Raw genomic sequence first — 19,301 nt, 5'->3', positions numbered from 1 at the left:
AGAAGAAAAATGTTCTAAGCAATCGCGTATCAACATCTTTGAAACACACACACAAAAAAACCCCAAACCTAAACCACCCTATGGTGGGTTGTGGAAACAATACGGCAGACATAAGACAGGAAAAGATTGTATGAACAGAGACCTGATTTGCACATACTGTAATCTACCCCCTTGTTATGAATTTAAGGACCATCCCTTGAAGTTATGGAAAAGGGTGGAAGCTTTCTGAGCCAACAACAACTTTGAAGAAGGTATTTAGTCTTTTTTTTTTTTTTCCTTACTTTTAAGCGACTATATATCCTGATAGAGTGGCCAGTAGCATGTATTTCCCCTCTCTCTCTCTCTGATCTTAGTATAGCTACATCAGTTTGAATACAGAGAGTATTATTCCTCCTCACTCAGTCACCTGTGCCTAACACTTTCTCTTGTATCTGAAGGTCTGTTTAGCAGCCTGCTTCTTGTATCCCACCAGTAACAAAGCTGCTTCAGAATAAGCTGAGCTGTCTGTCATCTGTGCTGGGGATGCTTAAGGCATACAAGTCTCCAGCTGACAGTTCAGAGGCTGTACCTACCTTACAGTGCTAACACTCATGTCCTTAGGCACTTGTACCAGGGCACACAGAAAGCAGAGATGTTCAATAAGCAAAAGCTGTCCTGAAGCTCATTATTTTCTCCCATAACTGCACTTTAAATTGAGAAGCATGGCATATAGAACTTCTTTTTCTTCCTTATTTCTTAAAAATATTCACCAATACTTGAGTATTTCAGGGACCACCCCACTCTGACGGATATACATATACCTCCTATTTATAGCTTACCTGACTTCAACCAACCAACCAACCTTGTGTAGTTAATCTATTTTGTATGATTCTTTGGTAGAGAAAACAATTTTTATTTTAATCAATGCTTTTGGCAATGCTGCTGCAGAATAGAATGAGATGACAAAAGCCTTTGTTTTCCTAACTGCTGTGTGTATGTAAAAGGCTATCTGGGAGATACTGTGAGATTTCTGTTTGTTCTTAATAAAATGCCATTAGTATGAATTAAACTGTATTATTCTCAGAGTCAAAGAAACTATTTTAAAAGTCAAAATAGTTGCAATGTAAACAAAAATGGACAAAGATTGTTTGGTATCCAGGCACATAGCTGGTGCAGACCTGCCCAAGTCTGATTCCTTGTTTCTCTCTGCTGATCTTCTCTCAGCTTTAGTGGATGACTAAAGTGCACTCTCATGGGCACAGGATGTTCACTCCTTCAAAAGATAGCTAAAACAATCTTCCAGACTTCCTCCTCTGACACAGCTACTTGGTCATTTCTTCAGTGCACATTCTCAGGACTTCATGGGATTTTTACAGCATAGTCAATGTTCCCAGCACACTCTTAAACCCAAGACTCTGTCCAGTCTGCTGAGACATAATTTATGTTCTGACATGTTCTCCCCATGGCTCAGTGAATCCTCCTGCTGCTATGGTGCTCCTCAAGGGCCTTGACCACTTCTCCTCCACATGAAGAAACACAGCCTGGCGAAACCACACCTCAAGCCATATGAAACTCAAAATAACTCAAGTATGCCATGTGGTTTTTAGTCAAAGGACCACTATAGTCGTTTACACAGTCACTCCCAGGGCTTGCTGCCTTTGTTAATGGCCAATTTCTGCCCCTGCCGCAACACCTGCCCTTCCCAGTTCTGCCTGGACTTTCAACCAAACACAGTTTGCATCAAGGTGCAGGTTCACCAACTTTAGAGAGACCTACCAACTTATATTAAGGCAGCACTGGAATCAAAAATCTGGCCAACCCCAATATTTAAAGTATTTATGAGAAATAAACCCATAAAAAATAAAGTAACCTAGACAACATTACCCAAAAGCCATTGGCACATCCCCAAGCTGCTGCCTTTCACTTGGACAAGGAGAATACTTCCTGTGACATGTGCTAACCTGTGTCTTTCAAACTTCATGGCACCATGAAAAAAAAAAAAAAAAAAATCACCTTATCTCTACCATATTACATGATGGTATGTTGCCACATGTTTTAATTACAGATTATGTAGACAAGCACAGTACAGCATTGTATGCAAATTAAGCATGACTCCTAGGCTCCTGCCAACTTGCTGGTTTAGGTCTTGTTTTGACATTTCAATTGTCTCAGTTACATTACTAAGGAGTCATGGGAAAAAAAAAAAAAAGAGAAAAATACCAATTAAAGGTTACAGTAACTTTTAGCTCATCAGCAAAGAAGAATTTCCCAACCTTAAGTTACTTCTGAGAGTACAGATCAATAAAACTTTATTCACGTAGTCATTGCGATCATTTTCAACAACACATTTTCCTCATATTCTCAGAGCAATTGATGTGGCCCGTTTAATGCCACATCTTTTCCATGTCCTGTGTCACCATGCCCCCTGCCCCATTCAGCAATGGGTCCACATTTTCCCTGTCTTCCTTCTGCTACTTGTGTATTTACAGAAGCCCTTCTTGTTGCCTTTGACATCCCTCAACAGATTCAACTCCAAGTGGGCTTCGGCTTTCCTAACTGCATCTCAGAGTGTTGCTGCATTCCTCCCAGGTTACCTGTCCCTGCTTCCACCTTCTGTATACTTCCTTTTTGTATTTGAATTTTGCCAGGAGCAACTTGTCCATCCATGCAGGCTTCCAGGCATTTTTGCTTGACTTCCTGCTCACTAGGATGGACTGTTCTTGAGCTTAAAGGAGGTGATCCTTGACTATCAATCAGCTTTCTTGGACCCCTCTTCCCTCTAGGGCCCCATTGCATGGGACTCTTTCAAGCAGATCCCTGAAGAGGTCAAAGTCTGCTCTCCTATGTTTATTTCACTAAACATAATTGAATGTAGCAGTATATTTTAATTTTCTGTTATTTTCTTTCTGAAATTCTCCTGTGGATCAGGAAGTTACCATCCCAGCCCACACATCAGCTTTGGTATTTAGAGTGGTATATGCTTTTTTCAAACAAAGGGTTAAATAGAAACAAAAAAATGCATATTTCTGGCAGTCCAGCTAAGGTTACATTATTTATCATAATTTTCTGATCCACAAAAGAGTAAACGTTTGATGCATGTTCTTGCCTCCCTTTGCCCTGTTTCCCCATAATTCTTTTCTGGAGAGGCAAGGAAAAGCCTTTTCTGTCTGAGTCTAAAAAGTTCTGCTCACCTGTCTTCATCGCAGAAGATTTCAAGTTTCACTTCTGTGCTTGAGCTGACATTTTCTGTAACAACTCCGTGAGTCTGTGCAGGCCTTTAGACCTAACATCACTGTACTGCTGCACCACTTTCTACTCATCTAATTAAGAAAAAAATCATGGGGCAGTTTTGCTTGCTTTTTCATGTGTCTGTCTGAGTCCTGCTGCAAGTTTGCTACCTTGATTTTTTTTTTTTTTAAAAACTATTTTATTCCACTTGATTGTGGAGCTGTCTTCCTCTGCTCCAGGATTTCTTGACAACTTTTGTACACTTCTATTAAGCAGTCCAGGCGTGGCTTGGAGCTCTAGAATTGAAGTCAAACAACAGACAATCAGGCTCTGAACTGGCTGTAAAAGAGCTGGAAAGCTTTAACTTCCTACTCATGAGATTATCAGGCAAAGAAAGGAATGTGGAGACAGCTGACACAAAGCTGACTATCAGAAGCATACATATATGAGAGATGCAACAGCAAGGTATCTGTAGCTGATTAGCTTTCTTACATTAAGTCAATGGAGAATAGATTTCCCTTTTACATGTTCACTGAGAAATAATCCACCAAACTCCAGAAAGTGTTTGATGTAAACTGGTGATAAAGGAATGCAAAGCCATTCCATAAGCCATACCTGCTCTGTGATGAAAAATGCCAGTCCCTAAAGCTGTGAGGTCAAAACACACAGCACCATTCTGCAGCTAGCCTGAATCTCTCACCATATCAGAAAGCCTCCCCGTTCTCAGTTCACAGTGACAGCATGAAAGAACATCCACACCTCCCAACCCATTAACCTATGTATTAGGCCATAATCCCTCTAGAGACCTACCCAACAGCAGACTTCCATACACTAATCCACCATCCTAGACCTCCACCCTGAAAAAAAATCTACCTTCAGGACAGAGAATTTAGACACCTGGTCCTTGGCCTCTGCTAGTACTGTCAACAAAAGGACAACGGAAGGTTAACTGAAAACATCAATTCATTTCACAGGAACAGCGAATGGTGGTCAAAGTATAATGATTTTCCATCACTTCTAACCTGGACCAGATTAAAACCAGCAATGAGGTGAAAGTTTCCCAGTCCCACAGTCCCTATGGTCCCATGACTTTTGAGCTCCCAAAACAGCATTACTGTGTAAAGTCCATCAAATGCCTCTCCTTGCAAGTGTTGCTTAAGAGAACAATAGGTCAATTCAGCGCAGAAGTGCTCCTGGGCTCAGTGACACGGTAAATTGTATTTTTGAAGGCTGACATAACTTAGAGGAACCCAATGAAGGAGATGCAATAAAGTTACTAATTACTTCTCCTTCAAAACTAAGTAACATACTAACTTGCACGTTAAAGTGAGAACTACTGACAGGTAATGAATTGCAAACTGACACAGCTCTTTCTGTACCTCCTTTGCTGGTGGAGTCAACTCTGCCAATACCAAGGTATTTCCATGAAAATAAAACCGTTCAGAGTTGAGCTAGAAAAAAAGAGAAACTACACAATTGCCAGGCAGTCTCTTTGACGCTGGAAAGGAGCACGCATAACGAAAACCAGGTTCCTGATTGCAGCTCTCTGGAATTTATTAGTCATTGATTTCCAGCAAATCCATCTTTTCACCTTGACTATGTGTGAAATACTTCAACTTATATTATTGTTAGTCTTTATAATTGTGGGACTGAGTTAGCATCAAGTATCAATGGAATAGTCTATTTATACCTGTAAGTATTTAGCTGAAGACTAACTGTATCCAGTCATAAACTGGATGTGGACTACAAAATAATAGTCACCAGCAGCAGGTGAATTAAGGAGGACAGAGAGGGCTATAAACCTCCACAGTCTAAGGTGTGAGGTACCTCTACTGCTCAAGGATCAGGGCATTGTTGTGTTAGGCATGTACATGCAGAAAGAAAATCCATCCCACAAATGGTATTATGAACAGTCAGAACAAGTTAGCAAGAGAAGAGAAAGGGGAGACAGGATAACGGTAAAGCAAACAAGTTATTATATATTAAGCAAATTGCTCACAGCTTGTACTGTGATCTTTGTCAACGGGTGAGACAGGGAAAGTCATTCTAATGCCAAGGAGGTTTTTATGAGCACTTTTGGCACACAGAGCCGAGAGAAAAATAACTGCAGCGCAGTGCCATAGTTATGGTGGTAACACTGAGCATAAGACTACACAGAAAGCTGTACGAGTCCTCACGAGTCCCTACATGAGCCGAAGACTTCTAGCTCGCCCAAACTCCTGGTTGGGTTCAGATTGACACAGCTCCCTGTTCTTTGAATGGAGGGCAAATGAAAAAACCATCCCCGGTACATAGTTCTATGAGACTTCAAATGCCACCCATTCCACAATGCTGTAAGACCCACCCTGAAGGCCCACTCAGGGAAAGGCAACTGTAATCAGCTACCTGTAGTGGAATAAAGATACGCTTAGACAACTGGCATGCACACACAGACCACAGATCAGGACTTATCCACCATTCAGTCAAACTCACCTGAAAGAGTGGCACAACCTCAGATACTCCCTGAGGATCTCCAGGGTCCTGGAGGAGGATGCACAGGTAGTAGATAACTTTTTGCTACAAGACAAACAGACAAAATCATCAGAGTTGGAAAATGCTACCAAAGTGCCTGGAGTTATCACAGAAAGAGGATCTGTTTCAACTCATTGGGCTGAAGGCCAATTACCCCAGGCCACAGTCAAGTCTGCAAATTTATATCTATAGCTTTCCTCCCTTCACACAATAAAAAAATAATTCTACCTGTGTTTTTTTTCTATCAGATTTTTAACCTGAAATGAACACACACGTGCTGGAAGGGTAAGGTCTGCTTTTCTACAGGAGCTTTGCAGAAAACCCCAGCAACAGGAAAAATCCTCTCTTGTGTTGTCTTTCTATCTCCAAAGTCTTGACCACCTATAGAGTTTGGCATCAACAGTACAACACAAAGAACTAAAACCACTAGCTCAGTCTCAGGGGCATTATCCAAGGGATGGATCTAGCTTTTTGAGGTTATTTGTTTGGCTTGAGTTCTCCTTTAAAGAGAACAGATTAAAGAGAGAAATCTGAAACAAAGCTCCTGATGTCAGTAAAGCTATGGATGGCGCTGTGTTTAATTGCTCTGGTAAAGCACGCCCATGAAAATATAGTGGATGTGAGTGTGCTCACAGATGCACAAGGAGAACGAGTCTGTATGATTACCATATGGATGGCTTCATTGATAACCACATCCTTCACTTGACCCATCTCAATGAAGGTTGTGCTCTCTCTCCCTGAAGCATAGGATGAGGTCACCTGAATGCCGAGTGAGCCGATGACCAACAGGGATTCCTGGTCAACTTTCATGAAGTGCAGGTATATGATCAGGCCAAACAGTGTGATGAAGATAGCAGCAGAAAGCACCATACTATTCTGTAACACAAGCCAATCAAAGACAGAGCTCTGGTCTTACAATTAATTGAACACGGCTTTAGAGAAAGTAATACTGCACAGTAAATTATAGCATTAAAGCTACAGTTACTAGGCAATTTTACCTAGGTGGAGTCCTTTTATTTACCCAGCTGTCTGATATACATGTAATGAGATTTAAATCAAGCCTTCACAGTATGGTCTGAAAGAACTGGGAGCTGAAACTGAAAACTCCAAGAAAACTCTATTCCCTTGTAAACGTAGTGCAGAAATCTCAACCAAAACCAGCTAGTTACATCAATGACAGCGTATTACAGAAATGTCTATAGAGATCATGTCACTGACCGAGTAGTGTTGTGAAGTGTTAACTAGAACTGAGGGTTGAGTCTCAGAGAGGAAGAAAAATCTTTTAGGAAAAAACGCTGGCCTAGTGGCTTTCTTCTTAGAAACTACAAGTCTAAACTTGTTCAACCTCATCTCTCTTCCTACCTTAGATACCAATCTAAAGAACATTTGCTTTCTCCTGTGCTTTGTCTGAGGACGAATGTCTTTCGCACACTGCAATCTTGGGATTGGTGTTACATAAAATAATACATAACTGATGAAACTATAGTCAACAGTAAGTCATCTGAAGCCTTGTTAAGGTAATAAATCCTGAAGGTCCGCAACCTACAACCTATTTCTGGGACATGTTTTAGAGAGCTCCAGGCCGCATACCCATGAATCAAAGTATAACTGACACTTCCTAAAGGACCAGAACGGCATGGCCCTACCGCTCAAGCTGGGCCTGTACCACCATGTGAGGTAAAGAAGCCGTGGCCACATTCAAACAAAAAGGACGCAGGACTTCTCTCAAAGTTTGTCGTCATGGAAAAAAAACCAGTCATGAATTACAGACACTGAAATTCACATGGAGAGGGACTTTCAGATCTGGTTTCCTGGCAGAAAGGAAGGCTTGCAGTCATTTGCGTACAAGCTGCACGAGCACAAGGAAAACCAAGCAGGGGGGCAGTGGGTGGTAACCACTGGCTGGGGTGTACGCTTTTGTAACAAATAAAACTCAAACACAGCTTCTCTTCCAGCTAGAGGAACTTGAATCATCTTTTCCTGTCAAAAACCTGCCAATTGACTCCCATGCAATCTCTGCCTTCGTTTCTTGGGAAAGACTACTGAAAAAATTGAAGTGCAACAGTCATAGGTGACAGTGACCAGCTTCTTCGGTCAAGCTACTGACTTCAGTCTGGAGGTAACAGCTCTGGGTCTACCAGTTGGTCCTTCCCTGCAAGTATGGGTCACAAATCAGATATCTAAACCAAAACTTCAGGGTTTATCTCCAGCTTCTGAAATCTGTGCTGCCAAGGTCCTACTGCCTCAGCTGTGACGATGACGTTCACGGTGCAGTGCTCTCCCAGTCACTCGGTAAAATCCCTTCAGGGACTCACGATCACTCTCGCCTTCTTCAATACATCCTTTACTGCAGACTCCGCAACTCGCCTCTCCAGGTAAACACCCGTTATTTGGACTCACAAGAACGCGCCAGGCATCACTCAACACCCGTACGTCCATCGACCCTGTCCGGCAAGAGGCGTCAAACCAACGGAGGCACCCGAGAAGCCGCCGAGAGCGCCCAGGCCGCAGCCTGCGGGCCCTCGGACGCTGGCTAGCACAGCTCCCTCCTTCTTGCCACACGGGCGTCGCGGTCCGCCACCGCCACGTTCCCCGAGCACGGAGGGTGCCCGGGTACACGGACACCGGCCTTGGCCGCCTTCCTGGCCCGCGCTGCCCACGTCCCAGCAGCGGCTCGGCAAAGGCTGCGTGTGCGCCGCTCCCTGCGGGCCGCCGGCCGCTGAGGACACCCGCTGCCACCCAGCCTCCGCCGGGACGCCAACCGCCGCCCCCGCCGCGCCCCCCCCGCCAGGATTTCCGCGGGACACAGGCTCAGGGGAGCGGCCGGCCCCCCCCCCTCGGCGTTTGGGCCGCGAGGGGCAGCGGGAAGGGGCGAGGCCGGCGCCCCGCGGTCGGTACCTCGCTGAGCACGAAGAGCCCGTAGGCCGCCAGCCAGACGGCGGAGGTGACGGCGCTGAGCGAGCGGAGCTGCAGGCGAGGGCAGCGCACCGCCAGCTCCCGGCAGGAGGCGCTGTGCTGGCGGCGCCGCAGCGCGACGGGCGCCCCCGACGCCGAGCGGTACCGCCGCTCCCCCATGCCGCCCCACCGGAACCACCGAGCGGCGGCCTAGAGCGGCCCGCCCCGGCTCGACGGTACGGCCCGGACGCCCGCTTCCGGCGCCTCGCTCGCCGCGGGAAGGGGCGGGTGCCGCGCACCGGCGGGCGGATGCCGCGTCCCTCCCCTCCCCTCCCCGCCCCCCCCCCCCCCCCCGCGCGCTCGCGGGGCGCGTGGGCGCCTCGTGCGACCGGCGCGCGAAGCCGTCGCCGCGGCCCCCGAGTGGCGGGCGGGGCCGCTCCCGCCGGGCCTACCGCTCCCGCCGGGCCTGCCGGGCCGCTCCGGGCCCGGCTCCGCGGCGGCGGCGGGCCGGGCCCGGCCCGAGCGCGGAGCAGAGCAGCAGGTGAGATGAGCTCAGGGGAAGCCCTTCGGGCCTGGCTCCCCCGCTCCTGCCCAACGGCGCCTCCCCGGCAGCCTGCCGTGCGGGGGTACGCAGGCGGCTGGTAACGCTTGGTTCAGCCTCACCAGGCGTCTTTCCTTAATCCTGATCGCCATCGGGAGCGTCAGCGGTTTGCAGGCGTTGGCGATTCACTGCTTGCTGCCTCTGGTTTTTTTAACCGCAGTTTTAAACGTCACAGGTGTTAGTGTTGTTGTGCACGTCTCTCGCCACGATGAAGAGAGATGGGGTTTTTTCGCCATTTGCCAATTCCTGCTACGTAAATGTACCTTTTTGTCCTTTACTACAAGCTCTTTGGGTTTTTTTCAGTAATTTTGGGGTTTTTTTTCAAAGTTTAAAGCAGTGTTTTCTGGCTAATACATTGGAGGCTTGGCTTTGCGTACAGAGACTTTGTGAGTCTTTGTATTGCATTCCCTCTAATACTCTCAGTTATTACTTCGTACGACTTGCCTGGCAGTGACATAAAGCTACAGAAAGCTGCCATTTCCAAACCATCATCCTAACTCCTTTGCCCTTTTTATTTGTTCCCCCTCTCCCACAGTCCTGTAGGGTCGCCGTTAGCTTTAATTGCAGATACCCTCTTTCTGTGTACTTCATTCATGGTATCTTCAGAGCTCTTGGGTGGATGCTATATATATGTAAACCTGTTAACTTGTAAGGGCGGCAGAGGAGTCTGTAAGGGATGTAAGAAACCACAGGGTGTTGAAGAACCCGTACCAAGGCCTTTGCTCGGCCTAGAGGAGTGGGTGATGGATGGCACTAGCAGCAGACAGGTACAGTACATCTGGGATCTCACTGTGACTCGAGCCGAGGTGAGGGATGGGCTGGAGCTCTGAAGAGAAACCGTGAGCTGGCTGGGAGAGAAAAAAATAACAGCAGATGACAACAAACTGCAGAAACGGAGGAGAAAATGGTGAAGTTAAAAAGAGGGTGAAAGAAGTTTATAGACAGAGTGAAAGTGGAAAAAACAATAAACTGAAACCAGAGTTACAGTTTTTTTAAAAAGGGAAGAAATGTTTGGAATGACAGGTGAGAAGTAAATAAGTAGGAGCTCTGGTATGACAGCCTAGGAGATGGGGACAGGGAGAAGGTGAAAGAAATCGGAGTAGGGGGCAGAAGAAGAAAAAGCAATGTGAAGAGCAAGAAGGTCAGTGACAGGAGGGAAAAGAAGTGTGAGCTCCTGGAGGAGTGGTGATGGTAATTCACCTTTACAAAAAGAACATGGGAAGTTACTGAGATACGGAGGTGAGGCCTTGGAAAAAGCAGAAGTGTGTGTGTATCCTGTCACTGTCAGGTCCCAGTTTAACTGTGTTTGCACCCCGTCATCCCTTCTCGTGAGTGCTGCCAGCCTTTCTTTCAAATGTGTATGTAAGATTGCCTTGTCGCAGAAGGGACAGCTGGGGGTATTTGCTAGTTTTTAAATAATTTCTTAATCCGTAATCATTCAAATGCACTGTAAATAGGAACAGCGAGAGCTTTCAGAACTTGTGAATCGTCTCAGGCCAAGACACCCCGAGATCAGATACTCAAGGCAGGTGCTGGAGAGGTGGGTTTTTAATGCTTTATCAGGGTGATGAAGAGTGTCACCTGTTTTTCTCCCGTAAAGCCAAGGAGTAGCGTTCCTGCAAGGCGGCTCTCAGGAGCTCAGTGCGGCCAGCCAGGGAGCTGGTGTTTTGCCCCGGGGACGGTGACAGGTTCCCCCATTTCACGCTAAGATCCGCCCCCACCCCGCCGGGGCCTGGTCCCTCACAGCGGCCGAAGGAGGAGTACCGAGGAAGGGCTTTGCCCCGAGAGCTCTCCCGGCCTGCTGTGCCGGGGCACAGCGCCGGGCCCGGCCGATGCTTGGTGCCTGTCCTCTGGGCAGGGCAAGGAGAGCCGGTGTTGCACCTGCCCCGGAGCCCTGCGTGGGGGAGGCCGTGAAGGGGCGGCGGCTCTGCCCGCCACCGGCAGCGAGGTGAGGCGGCCCGGGGGTCCTGCCGGGGAGGTGGCGGCTGGGAGTGGAAAAACCCCGGCGAGGAGGAGGAGGAGGAGGAGGAGGAGGAGGAGCAGGCGCGGCGTTAGCCCGCGGGAGGTGCGAGGCCGGGCGGGAGGGGAGGGAGCGGAGCCCCGGGGGCGGGGCGGGGCGTTGGCCGTTGCGGAGGAGCCGTTGGCCGCTCCGCTCTGCCGCTCGGGCGCCCCCCCCCCCCCAAAAGCCTGGGCTGTCGTGCGGTGCGCCGCGTGCGCCGCGGGGGGCGGGACACACCTCCGGGCGCGCGCGCTGCCGTTGGCCGGGCGGCGCGGGGGTGTGAGGGGCGGGAGGCGGGGACCCGGCGCCTGGCCGCGGCGCGCGCGGGGCTGGAGCTCGTTAAAAGCAGCGGGGCGGAGGTCGGCGGCGGCGGCGGCGGCGGGCATCGCTCGGCGGTTCCTGCGTCATGGCCCTGCGCAGCGGCTTCGCCCGGCTCCTCTGCAAGCAGGCGGACGCGGGGCTCCAGCTGACCAAGCAGGCGCACTCCGTGGCGCTGGTGGGAGCCCCGCTCTCCAGGGGGCAGGTGGGCAGCGCGGCGAGGGGGGGAGAGGCGCCCCTCGCCCCGCCGAGGGAGCAGGCGGGTGCCGCCGCCGCTCGGCTGGGCTCGGCTCGGCTCGCCTCCCCTCGGCGGGGCTGGCTAACGCGTCCCCCTTCTCTTTGTCTCGCAGAAACGGCGGGGAGTGGATCACGGCCCCGCGACCCTCCGCGCCGCGGGGCTGGTGGAGCGGCTGGCCGGGCTCGGTGAGGCACGGAGCGGCGCCGGGGGCTTCGTCGGCGGAGCGGGGGTTGGGGGGCGGTTGCGGAGGGGGACTGCCGGGCTGCCTTCACCTTCCTCCTTCCCGGGCAGGGCAACCCTTTCACGGCGCGTTTCGGCGAAGCGTGACTCAGCCGCTTGCTGCGAGCCCTGGGGGGGGGAGGGTGAGGTGGAAACGGTTCCTTCGGTGAGTCACGAAACCCAAGATGCCGGTGAGCCGCCGGTGCCCGGCGGGAAGGCGATGCCTGCCGTGTTTCTGCCGTATCGGGAAAGAGAGGCTTGTCGCACACCAGCTTGTGCGTGGCCGCGGGCCGCTGCCGCCGTGGGCCCCCCGCGGGAACGCAGAGCCGCACCGGCGGCCTCGCGGGGCCGCCCGGAACAAAGAGGGGCTGGGGCTGCCGGCTCGCCCACCGCCGCCTTCTGCGGCCGCCCGGTGTCCGCTGCGCTGGCACACCGAGCCCTTTACCGGCATGTGGAGCGTGTGCCGCTCCCGCGCCGAGTTGAGAAAAGCGGAGGAGAAACGCGAGGCCGTTTAAGATGTTCCGTGTGCTCAGTGTATGCGGCCAAGCAACACCCTTGACTGTGTCTCTCGATTTCGCACTGCATGTGCGTTGTTTTTCCGTATTCATTGCCAGCTGCGTAGCTTCTTCCCAAAATACTTGTATGCTTTGAAGTGAAGAAATTCGGAACTTTCTAGAGAAATCCTCAGATTCGCGTATGCGGTCTTGTCTGGTTTTGCTTTAAAAACACTTGCAGATAGCGCTGTGTGAATGGAAAGTTTCTGGGCTTTTCATTGTTACCACTAATGTTATTCAAGCAAATCCATGCGCTTGTTTGTGTTTCAGCTTCTCATATCTATTGCTTCTACAAGCTGAGACCTGCAGAAAACTGTATTGCAGTTATTTGAAACGGGATATGAGGGATAGAAACTTGTAAAGCTGAGCTCTGTCCTGGAGGTTCTTTAATCTAAAAAGTGCTACCGAAAACTGTATGATGGGGATGGATCGCTGGGGTGGATGGTACCGAAAACTGTATGATGGGGATGGATTGCTGGGGTGGACCACAGAAGGAACTATGTTATCTGCTCTATGTGTGATTAACATCAGTGGAGTTTAGATGCATGCAGAGGAAAGATTATTGCCTAGTAACCCTCTAGCAAACTTATTCTGAATTATAAGACCTGTTTAAAACAGAAGCCATTGTTTTGCGCAGTCCTGTAGGCTTATCCTGCATATCTGGTGATTCACAAGCTGAAAAGTCCCAGTTTGCAATCAAATGAGTAGATGTTCTTTTCCTGTCTTTTCTGCAAAGTTGAGATGTGTGCCATCCTTGGCAATATTTGAGTTCTGGTGAGCGTGATCTGTAACATCTACAAATGCAGAAGAGGGTCAGTCTAAAAAGAGGCCTTATAGACTGGAATAAAAGCAGGTCTCGACATTACTGAGCTTAGAATTTATTTAAAACTATCAAGTTACCAGACTTGAAAGGAGTATGTTATTCTGGACAAGACCGTAGGCAGCAGTTTATTTTTATATCGATGTCAGAATTTTATATGGGAAGGCTTGGGGATCTCTTTCAAGTAGTTCAGATCTAATACTTCCATTTTGTAAGAATTCTTAAAAAAAACAAACGAACCCAACCAAACAACAAACCTGCACTCATTTGCATGACACAAGCTCACTTCAATAGGAACTTGGAGAAGGTAGAAAGAAAGGAAAAATCAAGCCCTTTCTGGATTCCAGTAACAACAAGTTGTGGGGATAGAAATGAAGTAAGCTAAACTAAAAAAATAAGTGGAAGGTGAAAAATACTTTCACTGTTTAGTTGCTTATGGACTGTTTATGCATTAATCAGTAATGCACATGGAGATATTTTCTTGCTGTTCCCTTAAAATTTTTAAAGGTTCTGCAATGTCTTCCTACTGCAGTTTCAGTTTCCTATTACTGACATATTCTTCTACTGGGGTAGGTTGTGTTTGTTTCTTGGTTTTTTTTTCCCCCAGTCAGTGTTGATGCTTATTGCTTCTTAAATCTCTGCAGCTCTCATGAACAGGTTTCGGATGGCATGGATTCAAACAGGTTCTGCTGTGAGGGTCCATCCTGAAACAATGACAGTCGCCAGCAAACACAGGAGGAGTTCTTTATCATGCAAAGACAATCTTCTTGAGGGTAGGGTGGTAGATTGAGGAGAATGCTACCACGTAGCCTTTTGTATTGTGCACATCTGTTATTCATGGAAATTTAACAAGTGATTGGTTTTGTGTGGGGGCTGGTTATTTTTCTTCACTGGGCTGACAGGATAGCTTTGCCTGGAGTACTGTCATAATGGGGCCATTGCTTGGATTCCTGTGGTACACTGAACTGGCAGTAAAACTTTAGCTGCTTTCTTTGTCTTTCTAACACTGTGAATTTTCTCCTGATACATTGAAGAAGGCAATAGAGCCCCACAGTATTATTATCATTATTAACTGGGATATTCTATTTATCTGTTACGCTAAAAGAAATAATAATTTTCATGGGACCTTGTTGCTTGTTTTCCAGGAGCAGGTAAATAGTACTGCAGCATACCAGGTTTCTCCTTTAAAACGAAGTAACATTTGTCTAAGACATGGGGCTTCTGTTCTCCTGTCTGTATCGGCTACTTCTGATGCATTTGTGTCCATAGGGTCTGTGTGTGTTGTGGGGAGTGTTTGTTGTTGTATGACCCCATTCTCCCCTGGATGTGATGGACTGCTATAAACATGGTTTTCCTCGTCACTACAGTCTTGGAACCAGGCATGAGGCCAGCTGTGGAATAATGCTTCCCAGTAGAAGAGCAATGGTGGATTTTGGGCAGTCTAAGGAAGTATAGATGGGGGAAAGAGGCAGTGTTCCTGTCACGAAAACTCTGTATTAACAGTAACTCTCGAGTAAAATTGCCCTCACTTGTTTTAAGTGGAAGAGATTTCTGGTGATCAGATTCTTCTGTTTGCCTGAAACTGTAAAGTTTGATTTATTCATTTTCCATTCATATATTCAAATTCAATTTGACCTGCATAAAATGGAGATGCTCTGAAGTCTCCTCTAAAGTGTAGTGTTCAGGTAGTAATGCATGCACTGCATTTTTGTTTTAGTCTCAGGTGTATATACTTTGCTAGGTTGAATATCAAGCAACCACATGGCTTTTCATATGTTTGTATGCCTGATTTAATGACTTCTGTTGATAGTGCTCAAGCCACATCAGAGGGAGCAAGAACACTAGACCTTTGTTTCCTCCCTTTTGCACTGTTTTGCATTTTGCTTTCACTGGCTGGTATCTCTGGGAGGGAGGTTTTTTGTTCCTTTCACTCTATCCTAGTTTCTCTTCTTCCATAGTCCTATTGCAGTGTCCTGAGCTGCTACTCCACTTTCTGGGTTTTTCTGGGGGGGGATCCCTCCCTTGAAAGAGTCTGTGAGTATACCTACATGGTATGATAAATTCTTGGCTGCCTAAAATGATGACTGCCTATGAACAGCTTGTTTATGCTTAGGCTGAAATAGGAGGAGGGAGCTCAGAGGCAGATGGTATTGCTAGTCTGTACCAGACTGTCAGAGATGAATTTGAGCCACTAACTTGACTCTTATCCCCTTGTTAGAAGCAGAGAGAATGCTCTTGTATGTTGGTAGTAGCTCAATGTGTACTGAGGAGAGTTAATGTAGCAGGAGTCCAGCTCCCAAGCCAAAAACAGTGGGTGTGCAAGTCTGTAGCAGGGATAATTTAAAATATAACTGACTAAGCCTGTGGGGCTTTTTATTCACCTTGGTGATGTTTGTCTTTTGGCTTTGCTGCTTCTCCTAAGGGAAACTAAAATACTAACACCTTAGAGTCTTCCATCTTGCCAAAGAAGTAAAAGTGCTATATGAAAACAGAGCCCCATAACTCCCTGGCATGGGGGAGGAAGGGGTACAAAGCTTGCAGGGCTGTGTATTGTTCTCTCAGTAAAGAGAAATGGGTGCAGTATGTGGAGGCTCTTGAACTTATGGTGGGAAGGAGTGAGGAAGATAGGTGACAGATGCACTTGACTTTGGCTATAGAAGATGCAAAATATGAAGCTCTTTAAAGTGAGAATTTCTTGGACCTCTCCTGTTTGCTGCAGATTAAGCAGAGAATCCAATCAAACTTAAATCCAGAGTGTTGCCTAGTCCTCTTACTTGGAGAGAAGGACCATTGTCAGATTTTTATACTTAATAGATAGCTGTTGTGTTAATTACTACAGCCCTTGAGGTGACTTAGAGTACCTCTGCTGTTGCTAACATGGAAACAACTGTAGTATAAAATTTCTTGCCAGATACTCATTCCTGTATGTGACTATTGTTGATTTCCTCTTTTTTTTTCTTCCCTCCTTTCTTTAGAGCTGGATGTAGGTGGGTTGCTGAGTTTAGTCAGACTTTGGTTTTGATTACTCTAGAATTGACGAACAAAGTGGATCAGAGTTGCTGGTTTGACAAGTGGGTGGACTGCAGAGACATGTGGTTTACAGAAGTAAAGCTAGACTTGTCAAAGAGAATGACCATCATATTACTGTTCTTTTGTTTGACTGGAACAAAGCTCTTAAGTAACAGGATTCAGGAGGTCAGTGTAGTGACTAAGAAAGGAGTAACATCCTCTAAAAGGAATGGAGCTGCTAATCCCCATATGACTAGAGATGTCTTCTGCTTTGCCTAAAACCATTGTACTCCTGACATCTGCTGCCAAAAATAGCAATTCAACTTTGCTATTTCACCAGCATTGCTCATATTGTTAGTTTCAGTCTTAACAATAAATCATGAAGCAGCTTCTTCTACATACATCTCCTCTTTTTCCACCTAAATCCTCTCGGGTGAAGAGTTTAAGAGGAAGACAAATAGTCTTTCAATTATGTACCAAGGTATGCGTAAGTAAGTGCTGGGGCTCAGCAGTTGTGGACTGGTGAGAGTTACAGCTGCAGTGTTGGGAAAGTAATTTTCATCAGCACATCCAGTAAATGTGTTCAAAGAGTTGCCTGTATCCCTGAAGACCAATAAACTGTACCATTCTGCTTGCCCTATATTTGAATTAAGATTGGATTTACAGTCTGTAGTTTGACAAAGATCCATTTATGTTAAAAATTATATCTGTCAGGAATTCAGTATTCTTGGTTAGAATCTAGTTTAGCTTTGCACAGGCTCTTAGCTCAATTGTTTCTCTTCAAAGCTCAGTATTTTAAACTTTTTAAGACTTTCTAGTTTAGTAGAGCCAGTCAAATATCTGTAATCTGTAGAATTTCAATGAAGTCTAAATTTGTTTAGATAACATCAAGATCTGTCTTTTAGCCTCTTTATTAACATTTTCTGCTGTTGATGGGAAGATGGGAGACAGACAATTTTAAGTAACTGCTGGCATTTTAAGCAGCATGATGTTTAGTTAAATCTTTGCATTGTTGAAATGAGAAGTACTACTGTTCATGGGTTCTGTCTGATCACACCTGCTGTCTGTACAGTCAAAGCTAAGTCTATTAATTTGCTAGGAACATTCTCAGGAAGAAGTTGGTTAGGATATAGCATAAAGATGTTTGACTAACAGCTAAGTCTTCTGCCCTACAGTCCAGAAATGGGAATGCCATTTTTTTTTGCCCAGGCATACCCTCCCCCACTTGTTTCCCTAAAACAGAATAGGTAAATGGCAGTCCTCTTTTTTCTTTTTTTTTTTCCTTTCTTTCCCTTAGACACAAGCATGCACAAACACTTCTGTTTAATAATATCAGTAAAACATACTTATGTATGTAGTAAATACTGCAGCTTATTTCTAGAACTAGAATAAATGACCTTTTTTTATTTATAGAGGTAGGTAGAGATCCAAGAGACTCTGTTGTTATTCTTTAACTCCTAAATGTCGATTAGCTGTGATTGGTTAGCTTCAAAGACCAGTGGTTTGACAAAAATCAAAGCACAGTCAAATGGACTGGTTGTAACTGGCATTTGCAGTGAGTCTTTGAAATTATGCCAGTGGTCAGAAAGCATCCAGGGCAGGTGCTGCTGCACTCCTTGAGGGGAGGCAGCCAGGAGCTGAGTCTGATAACCAGGCAGGCAGAAGGAGCCCTGCTGAGGCTTTGAAGGAGAGATGTTTTGGGGAGGTCTCCACTGTGGCTGTTTCTAGGTTGCTTCTTCACAAAAGAACTTACTGGCTAGCTTGCCTTGGAGCAAGCTAAGCTCCTGGAAGTTGGGGAGTGTGCTCTGACAGCTGTTATGGTTTATCTTTTTGAATGTTCTACCCTTTGATGTTTGAATGATTACAACTAGCCTTAGAACTTACTACAAAAATGCTAACAGTGAAAGTACATGGAGTCAGAGCATTCCTTGTAGTAGGTCAGTTCTGATTATCTTCCCCACACTGATGGAGGACACCATCTGCTTGTTCTTGCTTTGGAATGAAAAGCTCTGTGTCAGTTATTGATTTCATGTTTGTTTGGTTTTTTTCCTCTCCCATTTGGCTGGCACATATTCCAGGTTATGCATTATCCATGAATTTGGCTTTAAATAAACTTTGTTAATTTGGGTAAAGTTCACTCGGTGCTTTAATTATAATTCTTCTTTGTATCAGTTTAGTTTTTGAGTACATCTAAAAAATTAAGCTATGCAGATCAGGAGACCTGAATTGATTGTTACTTCCTAGTCCTTCAATGAAGGAAGATTAGATTCAAGAACCAGAGAACAGAGCTTTTGGGGTTGGGGGGTTTGGGGTGTTATATTTCTTTGGTTTTATTATAATGGCCTTCATCCTTGATACGTATGTATGAAAACTAATTTTATAATATAAGACTTAGCTGAATTTCTGCACCCATAAAATTACCTCTGGATTGGAATAAGTTCAGATCGCATGTTTTATTTTTTTACCAGGAATGGTGTTGAAGGAGAGGAGTTACTGGGGAGGAGCACAAAGGGAGACGATGGGGAAAGTTTAGGTAATGAGTTGGGTTTTGATCTGCCTTATGGTGCACAGAATCTGTTATTACTTCCTCGTTTGAAACTTTAATCCTGTCTCTCATTGTGGACTCACAAGAGCAAGATACCTATGGCAGGTATGTGCTTATGTGAATATAGTACAGAGGATTATTTTTGGATGGAAGGTGGAAATTTCTGCTTTCAAACCAGCTGGTGAAAAGCAGGGAATGAGGCACTGAAGTCAAATAACAGCAAATACAAGTTTGCTCTCCTGTTTGCTCCTTGACTCTTCTCTGATGCAAGCCACAGTGCAAATATTTCCCAACACCTGATACTGACGTTTTTGGAGACCTCTTCAGGTCAAGTGCACTGGATTTCATAAATGATTAAAGTAATAAAGGGTTATCAAAGGGAAAT

General features: G+C 46.5%; 2 protein-coding genes across 2 annotated transcripts in view; one reads left to right on the top strand and one right to left on the bottom strand.

The window, feature by feature from the left end:
- Positions 1–2,174: 2,174 nt before the first annotated feature.
- PIGH (phosphatidylinositol glycan anchor biosynthesis class H) lies at positions 2,175–8,794 on the bottom strand. Its single transcript, XM_049825874.1, has 4 exons — positions 8,617–8,794; positions 6,385–6,594; positions 5,680–5,763; positions 2,175–3,503 (listed from the first exon to the last, which is right to left on the bottom strand). Exons 1-4 carry the CDS (start codon positions 8,791–8,793, stop codon positions 3,402–3,404), a joined length of 573 nt encoding a protein of 190 aa, XP_049681831.1. The 5' UTR covers position 8,794; the 3' UTR covers positions 2,175–3,401.
- Positions 8,795–11,568: 2,774 nt separating this feature from the next.
- Positions 11,569–19,301, top strand: part of ARG2 (arginase 2) — a 23,502-nt gene continuing 15,769 nt past the window's right edge. The window contains exons 1-2 of the mRNA XM_049826030.1: positions 11,569–11,736; positions 11,882–11,954. Of these exons, the coding sequence (XP_049681987.1) occupies positions 11,620–11,736; positions 11,882–11,954 (190 nt within the window). The 5' untranslated portion in view covers positions 11,569–11,619. The remainder of the gene's footprint in view (positions 11,737–11,881; positions 11,955–19,301) is intronic.

The sequence above is a fragment of the Accipiter gentilis genome, chromosome 22 (assembly GCF_929443795.1).
Source record: "Accipiter gentilis chromosome 22, bAccGen1.1, whole genome shotgun sequence".
Taxonomy (NCBI): Eukaryota; Metazoa; Chordata; class Aves; order Accipitriformes; family Accipitridae; genus Astur; species Astur gentilis.
The sequence above is the reverse complement of the archived record's forward strand: the minus strand, read 5'-3'. Positions and strand labels throughout refer to the sequence as shown.

Coding starts and splice junctions, on each gene's coding strand:
- PIGH (XM_049825874.1), bottom strand. CDS start 8,793: ATGGGGGAGCGGCGGTACCGCTCGGCGTCGGGGGCGCCCGTCGCGCTG. Junction 6,595..8,616: donor GGCTCTTCGTGCTCAGCGAG/GTACCGACCGCG, acceptor CTTGTGTTACAG/AATAGTATGGTGCTTTCTGC. Junction 3,504..5,679: donor AGGTTGTGCCACTCTTTCAG/GTGAGTTTGACT, acceptor CTTCAATTCTAG/AGCTCCAAGCCACGCCTGGA.